General features: G+C 42.4%; 1 protein-coding gene and 1 pseudogene across 1 annotated transcript in view; one reads left to right on the top strand and one right to left on the bottom strand.

The window, feature by feature from the left end:
• INTS9 (integrator complex subunit 9) overlaps positions 1-21,814 on the bottom strand; it is a 116,728-nt gene that overhangs the window by 41,085 nt on the left and 53,829 nt on the right. Inside the window, exons 6-8 of the mRNA XM_007192715.2 lie at positions 20,804-20,890; positions 3,945-4,065; positions 2,702-2,836 (exon numbers count right to left, since the gene is read on the bottom strand). Coding sequence (XP_007192777.1) covers positions 2,702-2,836; positions 3,945-4,065; positions 20,804-20,890 — 343 coding nt within the window. The remainder of the gene's footprint in view (positions 1-2,701; positions 2,837-3,944; positions 4,066-20,803; positions 20,891-21,814) is intronic.
• LOC103008699 (forkhead box protein N3-like) lies at positions 5,099-6,580 on the top strand (annotated as a pseudogene).

Genomic DNA, 21,814 nt, shown 5'->3' with positions numbered 1-21,814 from the left:
GCTGCTATCATCACTTCTGTTTAACATGGAACTAGAGAGCTTAGTTACAAGATGGGAAGAAGAAAAGATACAAGGATTGGAAGCTTAGTGACAAAACTGTTACTTCTTTGCAGATACTATCATCAACAGATAAATATCAGAATTACTATGAGAATTCACCATGGTTGCTGAATATTAGATTGGTTTAAGAAATGAATACTGAGACGGTGTGCTCAGTAAAGGCTAGTTCTCTTCCTTTTCCATTTGGGATGCTGTACTTTTTTTTGGCCTCATTTCTCCAAACATTCTTATTCAAGACCATTTTTCTTCCTTCCACTGTTTCCCACAGCTCAGTCTTTAATCCTCAGCATGTTATATATTTAAAAAAATCTGATGGCTCTTCAATTTGTCTCCAGGCTTGCCTTCATATCCAACTTCCAGCTCTGCATTTCCATCTGTCCAATGTTCTCTCTAATTCCTATTCATCATACACACTACCCCCTTCTGAAACTAATGACCGTGGCCGCCTCCCCACCAACTCCTCCTTGTCAACTGGATTAGCGTCATTATCATCATTCTCAGTGTCGTCCAGGCATAAAATCTTTGACTTGTATTTTTCCTTCCCTGAAGACAGCGGTTATTCAAGAAATGTTTGTTGAATTAAAGATCTGCCAATGTTTCTTTAACTTATCTTTCCATTCTTACTGTTACAGGCTTAATCCAAAGCCTCATTTCCATATGCTTATTAGATCAGTATAGCTGCCTGCCACATTCTTCCTAGGTCATGGGGTTCCATTACTAAAGCTGATCGGTGATTGGCCCTTTTCTATAAAGTTGAAAAGTATAACTGCCATGATAGGGTGTAATCAGCCACAAACAACCCATGAAGCAAATGGGTGTGACTGTATTCCAACAAAACATTATTTACCAGAACAGGTGGTCTGCTGACCTCTGAAGTAAAATATCAAGTTTTTTCAAACCAAACCTTTCCTCATCCCTGCTAATTCAATATAGAATCCAATTATCTGGGTAAAAGAAAATCTAATTTCTTTCTTTTTTACATACAATAGTGGTTGCCAGCTAGAAATTAAAATTAATTACTTAGGTATGCTGCTCATTACTTTCAAGACCTTATTTTCCCTTTAAATTTACAGACCTTGTAAGTATAATTTACTGGAAATTACATCAATAGTATCGTAAAGGCAGGACAAATCGGAAGAGTTGGCAGCCAAGTAATCTTTCTGTCTTTTATGGGAGAATATATCAGGAATGATAGAAGCTGCCAATAAAAAATTTTATTCAATGAAGCAGATTAGGATGACATTGATGTGCTTTTGATTTCAGTAAGTGGGAAAGGCCCAGAATTCTGCTAGCTATAGGAAAAAATAGCCACTTGTCCCCTCTAGACCTTGAAATGAAACTTGATTATAAAAAAGGTACAAAAACAATGCAGAGTGGCAGCTCAGAAGAATCCTACTGTTCTAGACTTACAGCAGTCATTCTTTTTCCTATGTTAAAATGGGACATGGACTCCTCCTAGTTATCTATCCATCCATCCATCCATCCACCCATCCACCGGCTAACTAACAATATCTAACTAACAACATCTAATCTCCCTTGCCCTCCTTTACAAACATGGAAAGAACCAAGATTTATGAAATGAACAATAAATTCTTTACAAATACCTGACATGGAATAACTAACATTTATAACAATATTTATGCACTTAGGTGCTTGCCAATGTGACTGATAATGAATGACTACCTTAAAACTTTCCAATAGCTTCAGTCTATACATTCAAATGAAATCCAAATTTCTCATCATGGCCTACAAAGTCCTACATGGCCTGGTGTCTGCTAACCTCTTGGACATGTCCTGATCATACTTAGTGTGCTGCAATCACAATGGTCTCCTCTGCTCTGCAGACATGCCCAGCTTGTTCTGGTGTTAGGAGCCCTTCATCTGCCATGTCCCTGTAATGCTTTGTCCACAGCTTTACATGCCTCATTTCTCCAGGTCTCAGTTCCAATGAGACTGTCCCTAGAAGCTTCCTCTGACCATCCAATTTAAACTAGTCCCCATCACTCTCTATATAACTCTGCTTTGTTGTTTTCAGTACTTGTGTCAGAATCTGGAATTACTTTGCTCATTTATTTTCAGCACACCATTCTCTCTCTATACATCAATGAAGACAGATTCATGAGAAGGGACTTTGTCTGCAGGTCACCACTGAATCTCTAATACCTAGATGAGTGCTTGACACATAGTAGGCCCTTAGTAAATATTAAGTAATTAATATTTGTTGAGTAAACAAGTGATCGCCTCTGTTACACTCATCAGGTTCTGGTTATTGGAAGTGTTGGGAAATCTCTAAATCCTAGAGGTGACCTAAAGGCAGCAGGATCTTACAGAGGAAATATGGACATGAATACTCTAACTTTGATAAAGAGGAGGACGTAAAGTTTCAGGTAAGCAAGATGAATAAGCTCTACAGATCTGCTATACAACATCGCACTTATAGTCAACAATCATGTATTGTACAGTTACACATTTATTATGAGGGTATATCTTATGTTAAGTGTTCTTACCACAATAAAAAAAAGAGTGTTTGTAGAAACTGAAATTAGGAAGGTTTAAAAACAGCTGATGGTACTTTGGACACATTCTGAATTTAGGGTAAATAACCAAAAAGCTGAGCTGTTAAAAGAGAATTTAGAATTACCTGGGGGTGTGTGGTAAGCAAGGAGGATCCAGAGACGTAAGACACCTTCTCATAATGGGATTGGATAATCCAGTTGGAGCTTCCAAGGGCATAGCCAGAGCTTAAAGGAGTCACCTGGACTGCACCAAAAAGCTCCTACAAAAGAACCACGATAAGAATGTGTGATGAGCATTCAGCAGTACAGTCACGCCAGATAAGTTCGCAGGGAAAAATAACAGAAACATTTTTCTCCACTTAGAAACTATTTTCAAGTGAACCAGAAAGTTTACAGTAAAACAGGAAAATGAGGGAGACCGCGCGGGAGGCACGCCTGACGGTCGTTACTTGTCACATCTCTGAGGGGTTCCGTCTATCCACGTGGCGCCAGGCCCCTAGGCCCCGCTCGTGAAAAGGCAGAGATGCTGTACTATGAAACAGACCGAAGAGACAAGTGCTTCGGTTTTCTTCCTCTTCTTTTTTTTCTTCCCTTTTCAGGTTAGGAATTAATATCTTGGTTGTTCTGTACTGAGTGGCTCTGGGCACAAGTTAACAGGAATAGGAACCCTTATCATGATCAGGTCAGAGCTCAAAAGTTATACTTGCCAAATTATTTCTTGATCTCTTTTATTCTGTTTCCTATTTCACTAGTCCAAAATCTGTAAAGTGGTGTCACTGTTCTAAAGTAAACGGGATGAGATGCCTTTCTCCTGACTCATTACATGCTAGCTAGTGATGGGGAATGTAAGGGTTAGGAAAGAGTGCCAATAAGAACCTGGGAAAGATGGAGGAAAACAACAGATGGTCTATCTTTTCACTATGTACTAGTACAAGATTTGTAGTGACTGAGTGGCTTAAAAAAGGGAACTAGGGACTTCCCTGGTGGCGCAGTGGTTAAGAATCCGCCTGCCAATGCAGGGGACACGGGTTCGAGCCCTGGTCCGGGAAGATCCCACATGCCATGGGACAACTAAGCCCGTGTGCCACAACTACTGAGCCTGCGCTCTAGAGCCCCCGAGCCACAACTACTGAAGCCTGCACTCCTACAGCCTGTGCTCCACAACAAGAGAAGCCACCGCACGAAGAGTAGCCCCTGCTCACCGCAACTAGAGAAAGCCCGTGCAGCAATGAAGACCCAACACAGCCAAAAAATAAATAAATTAAAAAAAAAAGATACATAAAAAAAAGGCACTATAGGATCCTTCCAAAGAACAACAGTATGAATCGAAAGCATTCATCAGTCACTTAAAATCATATTAACACTCACAATTTTCTGAGAATATCCCACCAGCTGGATTTTACTAAGGGCAGAGTTCACCTCTTGCATTGTATAGCATCTTCTCCAGGTTGATACTTCTACTGCATCCTTGAGAGGAGAAGGCAGCAGCCTGCAAATGTATCATAAAGTCAGTTCTTATCTATAGAGGATTCTGTTTAAGTAATTTGTCCATTTAATCTAAGTTGTCCAACTTACTGGCATATCTGAATGTTCACAGGAATCTGTTATAATTGTTTTTATTTCTGTAAGGTCGGTAGTACTCTCCCCTCTTTCATTTCTGACTCTAGTAATTGCAGTATTCTCTCCTTTTTTTCTTGGTCAATCTAGCTAAAGGTTTGTCAGTTTTGTTGATCTTTTCAAAGAATCAACTTTTGGTTTCATTGATTTTTCTCTATTGTTTTTCTATCCTCTATTTTGTTTATCCAGCATATGGCTGGGTCTTCTTTTTTGTCTTTTGTTTTTTTAAACCCATGTGATAATCTCTGTCATTTGATTGAATTGCTTAAGCCATTCACATTTAGTGTTATTACTGACGTAGTTGGCTTATGTCTGCCAATTTAATTTTAGTTTTCTATATATCACATATCTTTTTTGTTCCTCTATTCCTCCCCTACTACTTTTTAAAAACAGTAAGTGAATATTTTCTGATATAGCCTCTTAATTCCTTTCATGATTTTTCACTTTTTTTTTTTTTTTAGTTATTTCCTTAGTGGTTGTTCTGGGGCTTATCATATACATCTTAATATAGAGCATTTCTGTATGACACCTCACATTGTCTTCCCTATTCACAAAGGTAAATGAAATAAACGTTACTCGTGGGCCTGCAAAGCTATAGAAAAGAACTGGCTTAAACACAACTGAGGCTTGGCAGAAAGAGGAAAATAAAACATATTTTGCAGGGAGGCGGGGCGGGGAGAGCAGCGGGGCTGGCGGGAGGATGCGCGGCACGCCCGGCAGACGCCGCAGGTCCCATGCCGCGCTGTGACCCCTGCGCCCCTGCCGCCTGCGCCCGCCCCTCGCGTCCTTAGCCGGTCCACCAAGCGATGCCCACTGGGCGGCTGCGAAAGTCTGTCGGCTCCCGCTGAAGGGCAGTAGTGCCCCGGAGCCCCCGTGCCCCGCTCCGGCCAGGAGCCTTCACATAAATGGGTCCAGTCATGCCTCCCAGTGAGAAACCAGAAAGCTCAGGAATTAGTGTCTCCAGTGGGCTGAGTCAGTGTTACTGGGGCAGCGGTTTCTCCAAGGCCCTTCAGGAAGATGATGACCTCGACTTTTCTCTGCCTGACATCCGATTAGAAGAGGGGGCCATGGAAGATGAAGAGCTGACCAACCTGAACTGGCTGCATGAGAGCAAGAACCTGCTGAAGAGCTTTGGGGACTCAGTCCTGCAGAGCGTCAGCCCCGTCCAGGACCTGGACGATGACACGCCCCCATCCCCTGCCCATTCCGATATGCCCTACGATGCCAGGCAGAACCCCAACTGCAAGCCCCCCTACTCCTTCAGCTGCCTCATATTTATGGCCATCGAGGACTCTCCAACCAAGCACCTGCCGGGAAAGGATATCTACAACTGGATCTTGGAACATTTTCCGTATTTTGCAAACACACCTACTGGGTGGAAAAACTCAGTGAGACATAATTTGTCCTTGAATAAGTGTTTTAAGAAAGTGGACAAAGAGAGGAGTCAAGAGTATCAGGAAAGGGTCATTGTGGTGCATAGACCCAGAGTATAGACAAAGTCTAATTCAGGCTTTGAAAAAGACACCTTATCACCCACACTGGAATGTGTTCAATACACCTCCCGCCTCTCCTCAGGCATAACAAAGCACATCAGGTCCACCCCTCTGGCCAGGCAGCACCTTCTTTAAGAGAAATGGAGCCTTTCTACAAGATCCTGACGTTGATGCTGCCAGTGCCATGATGCTTCTGAATACTCCCCGAGATACAAGCAGTTCCTCCAAGAGTGATACAAAACGGAACGCGGGTTCAGAGCCGAGGCCTCTTTCCTGGAGTCCGGCCTTTGCCAATCACTCCCACTGGAATGACAGCAGCCGTGAAGAATGGCCTCACCAGCTGCCGGATGCGGACTGAGAGCGAGCCGTCGTGCGGCTCCCCGGTGGTCAGTGGAGACCCAAGGAGGATGACAACTACAGCAGTGCCAAGTCCTTGAGTGCCAGGAGCACCGCGCCCGCCAGCGACTCCGTCTCCTCCTCCTTGGCCAACGACCACGACGAGCTGGCCACCAAGGGGAGCCAGGATGGCAGCGAGGGCAGCTTCCAGAGCCACGAGAGCCACAGCCAGACGGAGGAGGATGACAGGAAACGCAGCCCGAAGGAGGCCACGGGTGCTCTGGGGGACAGCATCTATGTGTCCCAGCACAAGAAGCGCCAGCACTTTGCCAAGGCGAGGAAGGTCCCCAGCGACATGCTGCCCCTCAAAGAGATGCACGGAAAAGCCCCCCAAGAGCGATGACGAGGAGATGAAAGAGGCGGCGGGGTCAATCCTGCACTTGGCGGGGATTAGGTCCTGTGTGAATAACATCACCAATCTGACGGCAAAGGGGCAGAAAGAACAAAAGGAAACCACGAAAAATTAAAAACAAGTCACTGATTTGTTTTGAACTTACAGCCATTTGGTTTCAGCATGTCAGGAGATCTCCAATGATTTGTGGCAATATCAGCAATTTATTATTTTTTTCTTTTTTCTTTTTTTTTTTTGGTTTGGTTTTCTTTCTTTTTTTTTTTTTTTTAATTTGCCCCCCTCCTTTGTTTTGGACCCTTAAGAATTTTATGTTTAAAGGAGATTGAAGCCATAGAACTCATATTGACACTCAGCTGTTTTACAAAAGCTTTTCATTATCTGAAGACAAAACCGAAAAAGCCAAAATTACCATTGCATCCTCCAGCTTGTCAGAAACCCGTGGCTGAATCCACAGGGACAGCAACGATAATGCCACGGGGATACGCATCCGGCACTTAGAAGGCACGTGTGCAAAGTAACCATCGATCAGGCCCAACCTTTAGGTTAAAAAGGTCAGGATGGGGGCTTCCCTGGTGGCGCAGTGGTTGAGAATCTGCCTGCCAATGCAGGGGACACGGGTTCGAGCCCTGGTCTGGGAAGATCCCACATGCCGCGGAGCAGCTGGGCCTGTGAGCCATAATTGCTGAGCCTGTGCGTCTGGAGCCTGTGCTCCGCAACAAGAGGCCGCGATGATGAGAGGCCCGCGCACCGCGATGAAGAGTGGCCCCCACTTGCCGCAACTGGAGAAAGCCCTTGCACAGAAACGAAGACCCAACACAGCCATAAATAAATAAATAAAAATTAAAAAAAAACAAAAACAAAACAAAACAAAAAAAGGTCAGGATGTGCACCCAGTTGTGTTCGCTGAGTGAATGCACATAAAGCAACTGAGGAGAAGGAAGGACTCCTGGTCCCGCTAGGAGCAGACCCAAGCTCGCGGCACTGGGCATCAAATTGTGCCAGGAAAACCCCTGGCATTGCCCCAAGCATGCGATGCGGGGGTGGGGGGGCAGTCACCAGTCCTCTGTGCTTCTTAACTGTGAAGCCTAGTAGCGTCTTCTGGGGTGGACACTGGACCATTCATGTTCAACAGGTGTCAGTGACTCATGAGAAGAAACTGGGTCAGTTTTTAGTGATGTTGTTAATCACTGAATTCTGTTTTACATTAAATGAAGAGAAGGTTCCACAAGCCATAAGCCTGAAGGTTGGTCCTGCACATGCGTGTGCACACACACACACATACACACACACACACACGAGAGAGAGAGAGAGAGAGAGAGAAAAACTGATGCAAAAAACAAGCGTTGTCTTCTTAACTGCCCAAGTGAAAATCAAGTTCCACGAAATTACAATAGCTGTTAATGAAGGAAATAGTGGTCCAAATCTTTTTCTGTCAAAACCATTTGATCCAAGTGAAAACAAAACAAAACAGGAAGCTACAGAACCTGCCATTAGCATTGCAGTGTATTTTTAAAAGATGAAAGGCACATTGATGGACAAACTAAAGTAAAACATGGAAAAAAAGAAAGGAAAAAAAATTCCTATACTGCCCTCAAAATGGAGTTTGCAATTAATGTCAGTCAGGATTCATCTTTGTGAAAATCAATGATTTCCACATTCAGCCAGTGTAGCCAGCAGAAATTTCTGATCCACGATGCATGGAATTGCTTTGAAAAAAGAAAAAAAAGCACAAAAACACAAACTTTTTTAATTCAAAAATAAAGTTCTTTTAAGGTAAACAATGTATTTAGCATGAAGCATGAATTATTTTCATGTAAATATAGAAAAGAGAAAAAAAACCATTTTGCAACCTTCCAGACCAGCATCAGGAGCATCCATTAAAACAAACAAACAAAAACGTGTCATTAGAAAAACATGTTATCATTTGCTCGAACACAATCAAGAATAGGCCTGAAGAGTGACTTCTCTGAGATTCTCTGTACAGTACAGGTGAAGGGCCTTCCGGAGAACTGAACCTGTACGTTAGCTCTGTGCTGTCTCCTAAACTATCACTGAACAACAGTAAAGGGCTTCTCACACACACACACACACACACACACACACACCACTTCAGACAGAGAGATGAGAGAAGAGAGAATAGCAACAGCATTTTCGAAAGTGGAAAGGAAAAAGACAAACGATAACTGACTTAGCAGACCCAGGAAACTTCAATTCAAGTGACTTAATTTATACTGCAAACCCACAAAAAGCTCAGCAATTGGAAACAATAAGTATGTCTTGAAGTGAGATTGAAGGTGAGCCTAAACACAAGAAAACTCCTAGAAAAAACTGATTAAGAAATAGAACCTTCCAGTGCTCTTCACCTATTCCATATAGCTCGGCAATTGACCCTTCCCCTCCCAGGCACGTCACCAGATTGTTCTCTGGAGAGAATAAAAATGAGAGTCTGGACTAGGAGAAACCACTGACAATTAGAGGCAGCCACCTTAAGCAAAAGTTTACATCCTGAGTAACAATTTTCTTCTCCTCAGATCAGAACACCTTCAGTTAGGCTTATACCCTGCAGGGTAGGAGACTGGAAGAAGCTTCTCTGAAAAATACGACCGGCACCAAAGAAAAAACTCAACAAAAAGATACTCACACCAGGGGTTTCACCATGAAATTGCCGAACCAGATTATGCTACAGTGTAGTGTATCCTGTTAAGTCTAGAATTCAACAAGACCTACTTATGGCACACAGACTTTCTCATCAGGTTTTTTTTTTCTGTCTAACTCTTAAACATGAACCAATAACCCAGGATTACCATGCATTTGAGTAAAGTCTCTAAAATGATAAAGGCTAAAACAAATGGAGGAAGGGGGAGAGGAAATAAATTAGGTAGATAGAATATAACAGTCATTATTCTCCTTGGAGAGATAACTAAGATAGTATATCTAAGAAATGAGAGGAGACTTCTACTAAAAAGTGGGGGAGGCATTAAGAGAATAAAAAGAGCTCTTGCATGGGGAGGGGGAGGGGGAAGGGTAAGCTGTGACAAAGTGAGAGAGTGGCATGGACATATATACACTACCAAACGTAAAATAGATAGCTAGTGGGAAGCAGCCGCATAGCACAGAGAGATCAGCTTGGTGCTCTGTGACCACCTAGAGGGGTGGGATAGGGAGGGGGGCTGGGATAGGGAGGGGGGGAGGGAGGGAGATGCAAGAGGGAAGAGATATGGGAACATATGTATATGTATAACTGATTCACTTTGTTATAAAGCAGAAACTAACACACCATGGTAAAGCAATTATACTCCAATAAAGATGTAAAAAAAAAAAAAAAAGAGCTCTTGGAATAAAAATATGATACCATACAGACAATGAAAACATACCAACAAAACATCAAAATTTCAAAATAAGCTAAAAACATTAAAAAATTATACAAGGCACAAAAGACCCACAAAAATGAAGAATCAGGAGAGCTTAAAAATGAGGAAACAGAACTCAATAAAGAACTAGAAACTTAATAAGAATTCACAGATGAAGATTAAACTAATAGAAACACAAGAGTGGATAAACACAACAGATAATGCCGTTCAGTAAAATATTGGAAGAAAAAATTCAACACTAAAAAGAAATAAAGAGATAAAAAGAATTTGAAAAAAATGACAAGTGTTGAAGAGAGGCAAGGAAGATACAACATACAGATAACAGGAGCTCCTTACAGAAATCCAAGCAAGGGAACAGAATAATAAAAACCATAACTGCAAAATAAAAAGAAACTATACACTGAAAGAACACATTGCATACCTGAACATACTGACCCAGAAGAATTAACACCAGATATATTCTGGGAAAATATTTACATTATAAAGAAAACAGACAAATCTTTGGCTGTGTGCCAATAAAACTTTATTTATAGAAACAGTGGCAGGCCAGATGTGGCCATAAAACAGAGACTTGGCCATAGTTGCCACCACTGTTCTAGATTGAAAGGGCCCACTAAGCTCAACACATGAATGTAAACTGTCTTTAGGTTTGACACATCATCATAAACTTTAAGAACAGGAGGAGATTCTAAAAGTCCACAGAGAGATAAACAGGATACATATTGAAGACCCAGACTCAATAGCATTGGACCTTTCAACAGCATTTCTGGAAGACAGAAAAAAATAGAGCAATGCTTTCAAAATTCTATGAGAGGGCTTCCCTGGTGGCGCAGTGGTTGAGAGTCTGCCTGCTAATGCAGGGGACACGGGTTCGAGCCCTGGCCTGGGAAGATCCCACATGCCGCGGAGCGGCTGGGCCCGTGAGCCACAACTGCTGAGCCTGCGCGTTTGGAGCCTGTGCTCCGCAACGAAAGAGGCCCGCACATCGCGATGAAGAGTGGCCCCCGCTTGCCACAACTGGAGAAAGCCCTCGCACAGAAACGAAGACGCAACACAGCCAAAATCAATCAATCAATCAATCAATCAATCAATCAAACATACGCATCTGATTCAAGATCCTCATTAAAAAAAAAAAAAAAAACCCACAGCCTGATTTCTAAAAAAAAAAAAAAAAAAAAAAAAAAAAAAAAATTCTATGAGAAAACTACATCTAACTCACATTTCCATCAGAGCGTGAGAGTAGAATGAAGATATTTTAGACGTGCAGGGTCTCAGACAATTTACCTCCCATGCGCTCTTTCTCAGGGAGTTGTTGGAGGATGTGTCCTGTAAAATGAAGGCGTAAACAAAAAAAAAGAAAGGCCCAGAAAACAGAGCTTCTAAGAGAAGAAAGAGGCAAAGAAATCTTCAGGATCATAGTGGAGAAAGTCCTAAACTGAATGCCATGCAATAGGCCCAAGAGCAGCTGACACCAGGCAGGGGAAGAGTGAAGGCTCTGGGAGACGACTTTTCAAGAAGGTAAAATTGTTAGACCACCCATCGAGTTTGAACATACTGAGGAGAGACTTAGACAAATGCAGGAGGGATTAGAGATAAAGTAGTAATATGTACACAGGAAACTAAGCAAATAAGCAAACAAGATAAAATTACTAACTCAAGGGAAAACAAAGAGTTGTGCAAGAAGAAGAAAAAAATCGTAACAATGTTGTATGGCCAGTGAATTGCATGTTCCTGGTCATAAACATGGAATAGAGATTTAGCCAAAATAGCACACAGATCATGATGTTCCAATTCTCTTCACCTTTGTTTCTGCAGCAACAAAGTATCAATGACTCTTCTCTTTACCTTCGGCATAAACAGGTGAAGATTCTCTTATTTCACTTATCTGAGGATTTTCTTATTTCACTTATCTGTCCCAGGTGTAGTGAATTGCTTTAGGTTTTACAATATTTAGTCAATAAATATTTACTTAGCCCGGACTATGGCCACAGCATCTAAGTCCTGTAAGGGATTTAACAGGTACAACATAAAAGCCTGTGCTCACAAGGAACTTAAGTCTAAGAAAAATTTTACAACAGTACAAAGCAATAAAAGAGATGTGGAAAGCCATGAGTCATCCTTGCCTGCAGACTTGCCTTCACTCCCAGAAGGGCCTAAAGGATATAATGAAAATGCAAATCTACACATATATACACACACACACACTCCCCTCCTCCACTTTAACAGTGCACCATTCCATTCAGGATAAAATCCAAGACTCCTAGCATGACTTTATAAGGCCTTCTTTATCGAGGTCCTGCCTCAGCCTACATTCTATATACTGAGGTATAAACAGCTCTCGCGGCGCCAGGCTCCCTCCAGCCTGTAACATTCCACCGTCCTCTTCGTCATATTTTGTGTGGACAACACTCCTGCTTTAAAATCTAGACCACCTGTCACCTTTTCTCAGGTCTTGAGATACTCGTCTAGGCCAGGTACACATCGTTTGTGCTCTTTGGGAAGATGGCCTGAGTCTCAGAGCCAGGGAAGTGGCACAGAAGCTCTCTTTGGAGGAGGTTACTGGCAGGGGCCGCTGCTACTGCTTCGCTCTCCTTCCGCACGCCGGCAACTCTCTGCCACCCACTCTGAGGAAGGAGAGGTTCCTCTCAGAGGCACATTATGGGGAAAGCGGAGGGTTTGCAGACTTGTCTAGATTTAAATCTCAGCACTGCCTCTTCATCTCTGAGCCGGTCTCCTCGTTTGTAAAACAGGGAGAGTATCACTTCCTTTTAGAGCTGTTCTGTGAGGGATAAATGATACAATGCACGTAAGCGTCTGGCACAGAACAGATGCTGAGTAAGGACTGTCTCCAACCGTCTCCAATATACACAGCCATCGTGGCCTCAGAACATGCATTTTCCAACAATACTGTAGTGGACTTCAGTACAGGTGACTGTGCTGAAATCACCCAAGGTGATTTACTCTGATGAGCAGCAATGACTCTGAACTTGAGTGGCCCAGGCACTGCTCTAGAGGGGCTGAAGGAAGAACCCAAATTACTCCCCTGCTTTAGCTCCTCCTTTAAATTCCTCCAGATCAGGGAGCCCCATGGCTTGGGCTTCCTAGGACTGCCCCTCACGAAAAATAAAGACTTCTTACCCTGGGCTGGAGAGGAGCAGAAGCGTTTCTTAACTTTACACCAGAGCTGGAAGGCTAGCATGGGAGTGGCTGGAGTGGGGAGGGTGGTGAATAACAATGCAGCCCAACCACATCTTTCATCTCAGTTGGATTTGTTTTAATTGCCCTTAGCTCTGCCAAGGCCCTGCAACTGAGACACCTCTGGCTCGAGGCTGAGCTAATAAGTTGCACACCAGCTAGATTAGACCCACGTTCTTTAACTGGCCGTAGGTGTGTGGGTTCATTTCCGGGCTCTCTATTCTGTTCCGCTGATCCATATGTCTGTTTTATCTGAAGGGCACCAGTAAGTGTGCGCCGAGGTGGTAAAAACGCCAGGGAGCAACAGACCGGTGAGCCGGAAGAGGAAGGCCAAGCAGGTCCCAATGACTCTGGTGTCAAGTCTGGCCTGCTCAGCTTAGGGTTCGGTGGCAGGCAGCTTCTGACAGGGTTCCCCAGGCTCCCCGCCTCCCATATTCACACCCTTGCGTGGGCTCCTCCCACTAAATGTGGGCTGGACCAACCGGCTTGCTTCTAGTGAAGAGACTGTGACAAAAGTGACAAGATGTCACTTCCAAGATTAGGTTACAGAAGACCGAGACTTCCTGCTCGTCCACAGTCTCTCTCTTGCCCTCTTGTTCACTCTGATGAAACCAGCTGCCATGTGGTGAGACGCTCTGAGGAGATGCCCATGCGACAGGGACCTGAGGGAGGCTTCAGCTACCCACCACCCCTGAGGAACTGAATCCTGCCAACCACCGCATGAGTGAGCCAAGAAGGGGGTCCTCCCGGTGGAGCCTGAGATAAGGGCAGCCTGGTGGGAGACCCAGAATTACTAATAAGTTAGGAAGTGTTCTGGGCCATGTTCTAGTACAGAGGCAGTGTTTTAATACCTCAACTCAGCCTGGGCTTTTCTCAGGTCTCATCAATGACATTTTCACAAACTCTAATTGTACAGAACATCTGTAGAAGGTTGGTCTTCATACCTAATTTAGTTGCTTTAGTTGCAATATTCAATAATTTACCTACCCTCTTTTTTCCCTTCATGTATCTAAACTGAGGGTAAAATGTTTCCTTCAAAAACTGTTGAAGACCACAGCAAATGAGAAATTACACACACACACATATGTGTATATATAATATATATTATTAACATTATATATCTATGATATTCAGTGCCTATGAATTCCTCCCCTTCAGTCTATGCTTAAATTCTTTGGGTATCTTATTCTGGTACCTTATATACTGACTATACTGCTTTCAGATCTAAAACTAATTATTTGTCATTTCTCTCTTTGGAAATGTTTAGAGGTTTCCTTTATCGCATAGGTTTGGTGACTATGTTTTCACAAACAATTTTGGTAAGTTTTCTATCAGCTAGACAAAAGATTTAAACTAGGAATTAGTCAAATGTATTGTTGGCTTTTCCAAAAGAACAAACTTTCAATATTCTTTTGTACAAGGTTAGCTTTCAATGCTTTTCTCTCCTTCCTGGTGTGCACTGGCTGATTTTAACCAAGCCAGTCCCCTCTCAATCATGCCATGTTGCTATGTTTTTGCCCACAATGTTCTCTTATCTTGGAACGATCTCTTCCCTCATTCAAACCCTGCTTAACCTGCCAAACCAAGCTTGAGTCTTGCCACTTAGTACGTAATCTCTGCTCAACAAGCTCCTTGGGTACAAGGACTATGCCTTAAACTTTTGGGGGAATTTCCCTGAAAACTTATAATGCCAGGCACTTGGTAGTTAATGAACAAATGAGACTGAAGTCCTCTAAATTTCCTATTTATACCCCCAAATTTCTTTCGCTAACACCTTTTTTACTCTTTTGAGATATTTAGTCACTTCCTCATTACTTCCTTCTATCTCCTAACATCTTGTCTAACTCAGCTTTCCCTAAAACTCTCCTTATGCTTGAGGCCATAATTAAAGAGGCATTTACAGAGCCATTCAAAGCCATTAGGATTATTGGCTGATTAGGGATAAGTCGGATAAGGAAACCCAGTGGGAACTAGTTCTGTTTTTTCTGGCTTTCCAATTTATCAAAGTCAAGTTCTCAGAGTCTAAATGCTTAATAAGTACTTTCTAAAAGATTTCATTTTTTTATTTTGTTCTTATCACACTTGAGTGCTTAATAAACTTTTTTCCCAGGGCTTGACATCACGCCAGAGCTCTGCTGTCTCTTCTTCCATCCTACCAGCACAACATCATGTGTTTTCTTAAAAGAGCAGGACTTTTAGGTCCACAGGGACCACTTAAAAGCTTATAAATAAAACACTGGTTGGGCTTTTTCTAAGTGTTTGATGAATGAATGACTGAACAAAATAAATATAAGAGCAGAATACAAAGAATACAAGAAGCAGAAAAGTTTCTTTCCTCTCATTACAGTGAAGTGTGCTTACTATACATGTGAGTGGGGTGGGGTGGAGATGGGCTAGCAGAGTGATCTTTATGGAATTTACCAAAAGTAAAGCCTGAAAATCAAGCACTTCTCAATATTAAACTGAAACCAGATTATAATCCCTGTTTTTTTGTTTTAGATCAATTTCTCTCTCCAAAGTACAAAGGCAATTGCTTAGGCTACTGAAGCATGATAGAAACAATTCTTGAGAGGGCCTAAACCATCTCTGCTTTAATTTCATGCTCATCAAAAACCTCTTACCTATAACTTGATCTCTTTAAGTGGACTTGCTGCCCAGAACAGCGAGTCCTAGACAGATGAACCACCCTAGTTCTGGAGCTACGCAGATATCTCAGGATAAAGTAATTAAATGGGATTTTTGTTTCTTAGTCAGTATCCTGGGAGTTTAGTTAGCCCAAACCACTCTTCAGAGGCTAATCAACTCTGAGTGAAATGAAATGATTAAATTTCTGGAACTGCAAAGCTGAAGAACTGCCAAGTTGTGACGACTCCATCAAAGTACTGCCACTCTCTGAGCACCTGCTTAAGGGCATCTTTAAAAACTATAACATAAGCAAACTTAGAGATAGTTTAATTCAATTCTCCTATTTTACAGAAAAGAAGACTGAGTCCTAGAATCTGAATGACACTGCTAACTAGAGGCAACAGTGGGATTAGGAAAACAATCTTCCTTCTACTATACTACTTTGCTCTCATCAGGAAAGGTAGCATTGAAAGATAAATAAGGCTGTGGAAGGCAGACGTGTGCTGGTTACTGAAAGGGGGTTATGTGAGCCAAGTGTATCATTAAAGGGAGAAAGGTTGTTGGTGTTTACTGAGCACCTACTGTGTGCCTGGCACTGTTTTAAGGACTTTACTTGTATTACTCATTTAGTCCTCACAACAACCTTGTGAAGTTGCTAATATTATTCCTATTTTATAAACGAGGAAACAGAGCCTAGAAGAAATAAACTTCTGCAGCTAAGAAGCAGATCTGGAAGGAACTCAAACACCAGTCTATCTGACCTCCAAGCCCATAGCTTTAATTTTCTTCCTCCTACATAGTTAGACCTGATAAATTCCTCTATAAATACCCAAGGAGTGTCAGAGCAGAGGAACTTCAAGTACAATATGCTTTTTAAAAAAATTTTATGTCTTCTAAAAGATATAAACCCACATTTTAAGCTCTGAGTACTGAAAACTGCCATAACATTTCAGCCAGGAATATATTAATGCATAACTCCTTAATGCTTGTCAGATGATTATGACAATACCCTGTAATGATTTATTCTTAATTATAATTGTAAATTTCTAGTCTTATACAAAAATGCTACCCTTATATTAAAAATACTAGAGACTGAGTAAGTTTCTTCAGTGGAATATTGTGCTTTAAATTTTCCCATTAAAAACCTAAATTTTGGGCTTCCCTGGTGGCGCAGTGGTTGAGTCTGCCTGCCGGTGCAGGGGACACGGGTTCGAGCCCTGGTCTGGGAAGATCCCACGTGCCGCGGAGCGGCTGGGCCCGTGAGCCACAATTACTGAGCCTGCGCGTCTGCAGCCTGTGCTCCGCAACGGGAGAGCCTGCGATGGTGAGAGGCCCGCGCATCGCGATGAAGAGTGGCCCCCACTTGCCGCAACTGGAGAAAGCCCTCGCACAGAAGCGAAGACCCAACACAGCCATAGGTAGATAAATAAATAAATAAAAATTAAAAAAAAAAACACCTAAATTTTGAAGTGCGTATGGGAACGTCAGAGGCTCAAAAATTATACTGTAAGGGATTCTCCTTTTCCTACCCTTCAAAAATCTCTTTTTCAAGAAGTATAAGCTACAATGTCAAAATGAGGAAGAAGGATGGCTAACTTCTAAATAAATCTCAGGGAGCAGTGTCGACTGAGGCAGGGAGTCAGGCAGCTGCCAAAAAGCAAGAATAATTTTTTTTTTTTTTGGTAAACATACTAATACTAAATCAAATGCTAATTCAAACTAACTTCCTGTGATTTAAAGGAATTTGTCAGAAACCAATGAATCTGAAAGATTTTAATTCGTTGTTTTTTTAGTTGGTCTTATTAGTAACTTAAGCTACTAAGATGCATTAATCCTTGACATTTAACCAAGAGACTGCCTGTAAAAGGTTTAAGTATAAGTCAAAACCTGGGGGCTCAAATCCAACTCATGGAGGTGTTTTGCTTGGATCATACAGAATTTTACTTTAATGTGAGAGCCAACATTTTTTAAAGATGAAAAAAAAATCACATTTAAAACATCCAGATCTTGAGCTTCTTTAAAAAAAGTAAAAGGGAAGATTTGGCAGTGATGCGCTCACTTTCCCATACGGCCAAAAGTCTGCTGAAGCTGTGTGTCAGCTGCCCCTTTAGAGAGGTGTAGTCACTGGTCCACGATTCCTGGCAGCCCACCTCACTCCTGTACTTACCTATAAACCCCTTCCTCATCCCTGGAGGCATCTGAGTTTGTGACCCCTATTTTATAGGAACTGGACAAGGAGAATGCAGGAATTAAAAAATAAATAAATAAATAAAGCCCACATCACTTAGTCACTGTACTAGACAGCAAAAACAAACAAACAAACAAAAAAACCCAGTGCTTCTCAATACAGTATGTCACAGTATCTTGGGACACTTGATATCAACTAGCTCATGACGGAGGGAACTTTTAAAGTGGTGTAAATCCTTCAGCATAAATGTTCAAATGCAGCACTTTTAGTATTCTGGCCCAAGATTAAATTCTAGGTGAATATTTCAAAAGAATTCTCTTATCTGATGTCAATTAAAAAATAGCTCCTCAAATTTTTCTACCACTTCTAATATTTATGCTGAGTCTCTCCATGAGAAAAACAGGACACAGCTTTCTTGGTTTGTCTAACACCTCAGCACAATCTTTCCAATAATTAGACTCTTCTCTTTGTCTATCAGTAACTATGGCTCATCTCACACTCAAAAGCCAAAACAAAATGCTTGACCAGGGTCAGAACTATGGTCAGGTTGCATGAAGTAATGAAATATAGTCTCTGACTGGCCCAACTACTTGCTCCTCTACCAACTTAGCTCTCAACAGCTTCTGATTTTTGCCCACCAGGTGGCGAGACAGCAAATTCAAGGTTTTATTTCAACTAGCACCTTTGTATTCCCTAAGCACCTCAGGAAATAACTTTCTGGCCCCCTCCCTAGTCCTCTGCTCCTTCAAGTTCAATTCACCTTTTTCCCTAATATATGATGGCCCTTTTTTTGGTGAGCCAGTTATCTTGTATTTTACAAAGAATGGGAAGCAAAGAAAACTGCCAAGGACTCTGCCCAAGGTCACAGAAAAAAAGGCAAAATAAGGACTTGGACTTCCTTAAGACTTGGCCCAGGGTTTGGGATTCAGGAAACAGTGACCTTTGAACATCATTTCTGGTGTGCCAAAATTATTTGTGGCAGAATATTTAAGGGTATAAATTTAAAAGGAGGAAGTGAGGGAAGCCAAGGTGTACATGTTCCACAGGGAAAGAAAACAAAGTCCTCAGGTTTCTAAGGAGGGAGATGGAGAGAAGTGAGGTGAATGTGGGCCAGTGGGCACATGGGAGAGGGAGAAAAGGGGAAGGAGGTATGCAATGGGCAGGAGGAAGGGAGCTGAGAATAAGAATGCACAACGAGGACGGGAGGGGACCTGTACCAAGCGGGTGGGCGGACAGATCAAGGAAGCCATCCACATGTACAGAGAAGACTCAGACAAGTGCATGTGCAGAAGGCGTTTCCTAATGAGAAGCCAGACAGACACCATATCCCCAGTCAAGGAAACAGAGACACAAGAAGATCCATAAAACACAGGAGATGCACAGTTATGTTGCTTCTCCCCTCATGTGAGACGGGGCTCACATGCCTGCGAGAAGCCTGTACATGGCTGAGAAGCGGCCCAGCACAGGGGTTAAGGGCACGGACTCTGGAACCAGACTAGCCCAGCTGTCTGGGTTTGAATCCAAATTCTACCGCCCACTAGTTGGCTGACCTTGAATAAGTTACTTAACCTCTCTGTGCCTGTTTTCTCTTCTGTAAAATGATAATGTGAAAGAACTAAGAGAATTAAATAAAACACAGAGAAGAGTGTCTGGCACATAACAAGTGCTACACAAGTTAAATAAAATAAATAACACGTACAAAAAGGAATGCATAAAGGAGGAGACTCACATGCTCAAACTCTGAGACAGTTACAGTATAAAAACCACAGCATATTCTCCTAGCTACATATTCATATCCTTGTAGAAAGAATGCCACAAAAGCCAAGACACTCTAAAGTTTAGGTAAATAGATGGCGAACAAATCACGGACCTAGAGGGAAAGAGAACCCAGTGGCGAGGTAGCTGGAGAAGAGTGGACTTGGGTAGGAGTGTAAGGAATGCAGGTTACCTAAGAAGTCACAGACGGGCTTTTACTCCAGACTCTGGACGCCAGGCCTGGACGGCTGGGGCTGCAGTGCCGGGAGGTGAGGGCAGCAGTTGGCAGGGCTGGGCCAACTGCAGTATGTTAGGGCTGACTCGTGTCCTCTGCTGCCGATCAAATATGAGAGTGGAAGTAGAATCAAGCTGCCTCCCGCCTCCTCTACTGCGTTTCTACTTACTTCACCTCGTCATCTATAGCCTTAGCCCAGGCCTTTGTTCTCTCGCCTGGGTTTCTCAATCAGCTCTGCCGCTGGGCTTCCCGCCCCCATCTCTGCACCCCCATCCATCCTCTCTTATGCTTCCAGGGTTACTTCCCCTAAAAAAATATGCGATCACGTCATTCACCGCCTTGTCAACCTCCCCTGATGGGCTTCCCGCTCTCAATAATAAAAAGTTCCATCTTGACACAGCAGACACTTCATTATCTTGCTCCAATGTCCCTGTCTGGTTTTGCCTTTCACCTCTTTACTCAGCTAATTCTAACCCACCCTGAACTTCTCACTGTTCCCTAATATACTATATCCTACGGTGCTGTGCCTGGACCCCACTTTACGACCCTTTCTATCAGGAAAAGTCCTTTCCTTCCTCTGAGACCCACCTTAATTGTCATCTGCTAAGGAATGTCCTCCTCAGTTCCCTAAGCAGAGAAATTCTTCATTTTCTGAGTGCCTACAGCATTGTGACCAAGCATCTCTATTAATAACATGCCATCCAAGACTGTACTTTAGCTGTTTGTCTGATTTCCCATTAACCCCTCAGCACCTCAAAGAGACAGCCAACTGTTTTACTTATTTTTAAAAACTCCCGGACCTAGCATACTACCTTGCATATGGTATGGTTGCCTCTCAAATACGACGGTTGAATCAAACACAACCCTTCCATAACACAGGGAAAGGGGAATCTTAATTCTAACAGTATAGACGTTTAAGCAGAAAATACGAAAACAATTGAGACTGTTCTGCAAAGCCCCCAGCTCTACTGCCATGGGGAGTAGACGGCCCGCTGCTTACCGCTGAATATCCTTGTTCTTCCACAAGGAGGCAGACTGAGCCTTGGGCACGCGTTCAATGAAGTTCACCAACTCTTCCATGAGAAGCCTGAGTTTAAACAAAGAAAGTGATGAACACTCAAAAAGGACTCAGAAAAACATGGCACTCTTAACACTGTAGCCAAGAGAAGCGGGCTTGCCTGTCTGCCCTCCCCAGTCGTCTTTCCTCTCTCTGCTGCACATAAATGTGGGCACCATTTTACGTAAAGTTGAACAAAAACCTAGCCTTTGTGTTGAATTTTCATGTTAAAAATTCTGAATGTAAATGATTTAATTCACCTTTAAAATAAGCCTCGTGTGCGCTTCTTGTCTCTAAACACTGAAATATATAAGCCTATGGTTTAACTCATGCTCTTAAGACCTCTGCCTTTATTTAGGTAATTAAAAATACAAAAGGAGAAATAGTTAAAAGAGCATGAAGTACCTGATTTTGGTGGCAGCAAGGTGGGGGTAGGATTGTTTTTTAATGACAATATTAAATGGACATTTTAAACTGGTAAAATAAGTTCTCTTCATATACGTTTTAGGAATTAACAAAATTCCACATGGAAGAATACTCTAAGGACTAATCCTGAAACTCTAACTCAAGGACCTGCCAAAGGACAGGCTCTGCAGATCACAAGCTGGGTCACCACAGAGTCACAGCTGAGGGAATCTAAGCGATGCCTCACTCAGCTGGATCAATGATCCCATGCTCTGAGGAATACATGGGAACACAGCACTGATGGGACCCTGGATGGCTAGGGGATGACCAAAAAGCTAGAAATAGACTTTCAACATCTTGAATCCCCTACATAATCCAGTATAGATGTTCCATATTGATTTAAATCCTCTCCCAATAAACACACAGACATGGCAAGCCATAAATTTATTAGGATTTGAATGCCGAACAACTTCATTTCCACTTATTTACTTATTCCTAATACTATCATCGTCTTTCATCTGTTTTTTTTAAAATTGTCTTTCATCTTGA

Source organism: Balaenoptera acutorostrata, chromosome 6 (genome assembly GCF_949987535.1).
Source record: "Balaenoptera acutorostrata chromosome 6, mBalAcu1.1, whole genome shotgun sequence".
Lineage (NCBI taxonomy): Eukaryota > Metazoa > Chordata > Mammalia > Artiodactyla > Balaenopteridae > Balaenoptera > Balaenoptera acutorostrata.
This window is presented reverse-complemented; position numbering and strand designations above follow the sequence as displayed.